The sequence below is a fragment of the Protobothrops mucrosquamatus genome, unplaced genomic scaffold (genome assembly GCF_001527695.2).
Source record: "Protobothrops mucrosquamatus isolate PMUCROS unplaced genomic scaffold, P.Mucros_1.0 scaffold4406, whole genome shotgun sequence".
In the NCBI taxonomy this organism is placed as follows: Eukaryota; Metazoa; Chordata; class Lepidosauria; order Squamata; family Viperidae; genus Protobothrops; species Protobothrops mucrosquamatus.
The window spans coordinates 72,350-76,882 of NW_015390319.1; the positions used below are offsets into that span (position 1 = coordinate 72,350).

The window sequence follows — 4,533 nt, forward strand, 5'->3', positions numbered from 1 at the left end:
AAAAGCTGACGAACTCTTCACAGTTACTTTCTGAAGGAAATACTTAGAACAATTTCCCCCAAATGTTTTAAATTTAATTCAATATGGTAACTTCGTTATTGTCTTTTCCATGACTAAATTTCTAAGCCTATATTATTTGGAAATGATACCTATGCAGCATCTTGTGGTCTCATGATCACAATTTATGACTTTTTTTTTTTGCTAGAAACTGGTGTTTACTTCTGATTTCTGGCAAAAAAAAATAAATGCCATTGGATACAATGGGTTTACTTAATGACTGGGGAAAAAAAAAAGGTTTGTAAAGGTGGGCACAGTAACATGACTCGCTTAATGACCAGCATGACTTGCAATCATAATTCTTGGCTCATTTATGGTTGAAATTCAAGGACTACTTGTATTCCAATATTTTTTCCCTTCTTCAAATAAAAGGCCAATCATAATTCAGAAGATTTCAAAACCCCAAACTTTCACTTACTTTATCTTCCACTGCTGCCTCCTCATTAGAAACTGATTTTGAAACCATCTTTTTCTTTATCAGAGGCATCTGAGCAGTCTAAGAAAGAGAGTCTTAGCATTAAGATTACCTTGTAATTCAACTTTAAAAATAAACACGTTAACTAATAGTCTTCAAAACAATTGGCATATTGAGTTTGTCTTGAAGCTGTGAAACTCAGTACAAACAGTTTTCATTAAAAATAGGGTGAAAGTACTAGAAATAAAATAACATAAAACCCTAAATTTGATTCCTAGTTAGGAATAACGGAGCTAGTCCTAGTTCTAGTCCTTTCCTCCCACTTCCTATGTTATTTATTGTTTCTATTTTATAAATCAGTTCTACCTTCTTCATCTGGAAGTTTTCTAATTCCTTGCCATGGGGGACAAGACAGAAATGTATAACTTCTTTATAAGATTTCACCTGAAGAGCGAAGACTAATATCGGCTTGCATGATACAAGTGTCTTTTTAAGAAAGTTATAAGTGGCTGTCAATCAGAGTTGCCAATGGGGTTTCCTACCACCCCCCCCAAGATTTCATGCTCAAATAAACCCAGATTCTAGACAAAAAAAATAAATCCAGATATCCCAATAAATCAGTTTTAAACTAAATTATTACCTACTTAATACGTACAATATAATGGATAGAAAATACTTAGATTTCATTAAATTTTAAAATCCTAGAAACCCACAGATGGAAAAACCCACACCTGTGTTTAAAAACCCAGCACTAGTAACTCTGATGCCAATCTTTTGAGTCCATAGGGAGCCACAAGTGTCTCATATCTCCAATTATCTGATGACAATATAACCTTTGTATTCTAACTTAAGGCATTTACATTTATGGTCAGTATGCAATAATCACGTTTATGCCTCATTCTTCTCATTATGCTAAGTATTATTCATAAAAAAAAAGAACATTCACTTACAAATCCGGGGAAATCATAATCTATTCCTTTCTCAGCCAGACTTTTTCGCAACTTGTCCTCCTTTTTCAACAGCCTCTCAGCCATCTTTTCTTTCTCCTGTGCTGTTCGATTCCGGTTGTAGTGTTTTACTGCTGGATAGGATGGCTTTTTGAACTTTTGCTCAGAACCTTTAAAGAGGTTTTCATGTACTCTTTCTGCTGGCATAAGCTCACCTGTAACATGCAATCAAGGCAATAGCAGCCGTGAGAAACAGGGCAAGGCCATTATAAGAGCTTCCACTTTACTTGCGCTCTCCAAAAATATTTTAAATAGCAACAGAAATTGTCCTCAAGTCCATTCTACTAAACACAGAATATCAAGGCATTATTGCTTCAGGCAAAAAATGAGATATGATCACTGCTTCCCCTTGCGTTCTGCCTCTCGTTTCTCTCTTGCACATGGGCTATATATTTTAATTTTTGATTGTAACTGGAGTTTATTTTAATATTATTTCCAATTTTTAGCCATACAAATTGACTAAATAAATATGATTACTTTTATACTATATTATTACACTGCATTCCAATATCTCAGGGATTGCCACAAAGAAGAGGGAGTCAAGCTATTCTCCAAAGCACCTGAGGGCAGGACAAGAAGCAACAGATGGAAACTAACTGAAGAGAGAAGCAACCTAGAACTAAGGAGAAACTTCCTGACAGTTAGAACAATTAATCAACCTGCCTCCGGAAGCTGTGAATGCTCCAACACTGGAAGTTTTTAAGAAGACATTGGACAGCCATTTATCTGAAATGGTTTAGGGTTTCCTGCCTGAGCAGGGAGTTGGACTAGATGACCTCCAAGGTCCCTTCCAACTCTATTATTGTTGTTGTTGTTGTTGTATATTGTAATACTATTATTACTGCCCTTGTAAACCCCTATAGCCAGGCTAGATTGAGGGGGTGTATAACTTCCATAAAGAAATAAATTCATCTGCTAGTGCTTCCAAGCATCTATACAAACAGATAAATCAATAAAACACTTCGGCAAGATCAAGGATGATTTAAATGTTGTATGGTGTTCAATCATTTTCCCGTTACTAACTATCAATACAAATTGAATATAATCTATCAGTCTGTTGGATAAGCTGTAAAAAAAAGGAAAAGCTATATTGGGGGGTTTGGATTATATTTCAAAGCAGACAATATAATGGAGAATAAAGCTGCAGACATGCCTAATCTCAATGCAAAATATTAATTATACTGCATTGTTTATAAAATTTATTGATGGCATCAATCCCAAAGGACTAACTAAACAATGGACAGCTCTAAAATATATGACACAATTAATATATGTTAAAAAGTGCTTGTAGCTACGCAATCAATTCTCAAAGGCCTTTCAAAAATAGTCAAGTTGTGCCTTCTCTTCAAAAGATTATGAAAGTGAAAGCTACCCTCATCTTACAGAGCAGATTGTTCCAAAAAAAGGGAATCCCCATGGAAACACCTGCTGTTACATTCCCTCCCTTCACACTATGGACTAGGCAGGTAAAATATACCAGGGAATAATAATGATCCTTGCAAAAAAGAGTAGGAAAAAAAATTAGGAAAAAAGAAAATGAGAGAATGAGAAATTGTAAAGGAAAAAAAGGGACTTTTAATGGGGTAATTTCAACATAAGTGACTCTTTCATGGAACTGCTATATTTAACAAACTGGGATATACTCACATTTCAAGAGTTTTTCACGGATAAGGTAATTGTTCATGGTATCTGCAGCTATCTTTGCAATTTCATCATATTCAAATTCCACAAAAGCATAACCTTTGCTACCTCCTGTCTATCAAAGAGAAAGATACAAAAATAAAAAAAATGCAATACTTTTATAAATGTAGCTGAATGATTTTTTTTTCTTTGCTATTACCATTAGTAAAGCAGCCCTTTTCCCAATTTGTTTTACAACAACCCTGCACAGTATGTTAGACTGGGAAAACAACTGACCCAAAGTCACCCAGTGACAATCCCAAAAAGTTTTTTCGGACCTATGAAATGCAAAACGTTTTTAGTTATCACTAATATGCACTGTCCAAAAAACAGGGAATCATCATTAAAGTTAATTCAAATTAGAGCAAGGTTTTGATAGCTTCTAGCCTAAAAATATATTATCCTGTAAGAAGGAATGCCATTGGAAAAGTAAGCAGTACAAGGCTTGGATTAAGTGGCTAGATCAGAATTAGCCTCAAAACTGCAAAATAGTTATTTCATATGTAGGACTCTAAATAGACTCTCCCACATATAGCTTGTAATTGTTCTAATTGCTTTAATGGCTTTGTTTTACTTGCTCTGACAGTTTTTGGTTTCTTCTTGTGTGCCCCATCCAGAATCACCTACATGAAATGGGTGACTGAATATTACCCCCTTAGTCATGGAAACTTTTTTGGGTAACTCTCTGAGTCAGCCATTCCCTCTCAACCTTACCTATCCCACAACGTTGTCGTGGAGGAAAAAATTGGCGAAGGCTGCTATATGACTTGCCTGGAGTTTCCCAGGATAACTACCCAACCGACACAGAGACAGAGCGAAAAAGCCAGTTTGGTGTAGTGGTCAAGGTGCTGGCCTAGAAACCATGAGAAAATGGGTTCTAGGCTCCCTTAGGCATGAAAATCAGCTAGGAGACTTTAGGTCAATCACCAGGAGACTGTGAGTTCTAATCCCGCTTTAGACAGAAAAGCTGGCTGAATGACTTTGGGCCAATCCTCAGGAGACTGTGAGTTCTAATCCCGCCTTAGACAGAAAAGCTGGCTGAATGACTTTGGGCCAATCACCAGGAGACTGTGAGTTCTAATCCCGCCTTAGACAGAAAAGCTGGCTGAATGACTTTGGGCCAATCACCAGGAGACTGTGAGTTCTAATCCCGCCTTAGACAGAAAAGCTGGCTGAATGACTTTGGGCCAATCACCAGGAGACTGAGTTCTAATCCCGCCTTAGACAGAAAAGCTGGCTGAATGACTTTGGGCCAATCCTCAGGAGACTGTGAGTTCTAATCCCGCCTTAGACAGAAAAGCTGGCTGAATGACTTTGGGCCAATCACCAGGAGACTGTGAGTTCTAATCCCGCCTTAGACAGAAAAGCTGGCTG

The 4,533-nt window shown here is 37.0% G+C and overlaps 1 protein-coding gene across 1 annotated transcript in view; it reads right to left on the minus strand.

Annotated features, from left to right (window-relative positions):
* The window catches only part of LOC107298972 (MKI67 FHA domain-interacting nucleolar phosphoprotein-like), a gene marked incomplete at its 5' end in the record, with an annotated part of 3,881 nt that extends 646 nt beyond the window's left edge, over window positions 1-3,235 (minus strand). The window contains 3 exon segments of the mRNA XM_015828331.1: window positions 476-553; window positions 1,423-1,634; window positions 3,127-3,235. Of these exon segments, the coding sequence (XP_015683817.1) occupies window positions 476-553; window positions 1,423-1,634; window positions 3,127-3,235 (399 nt within the window).
* Window positions 3,236-4,533: the final 1,298 nt, after the last annotated feature.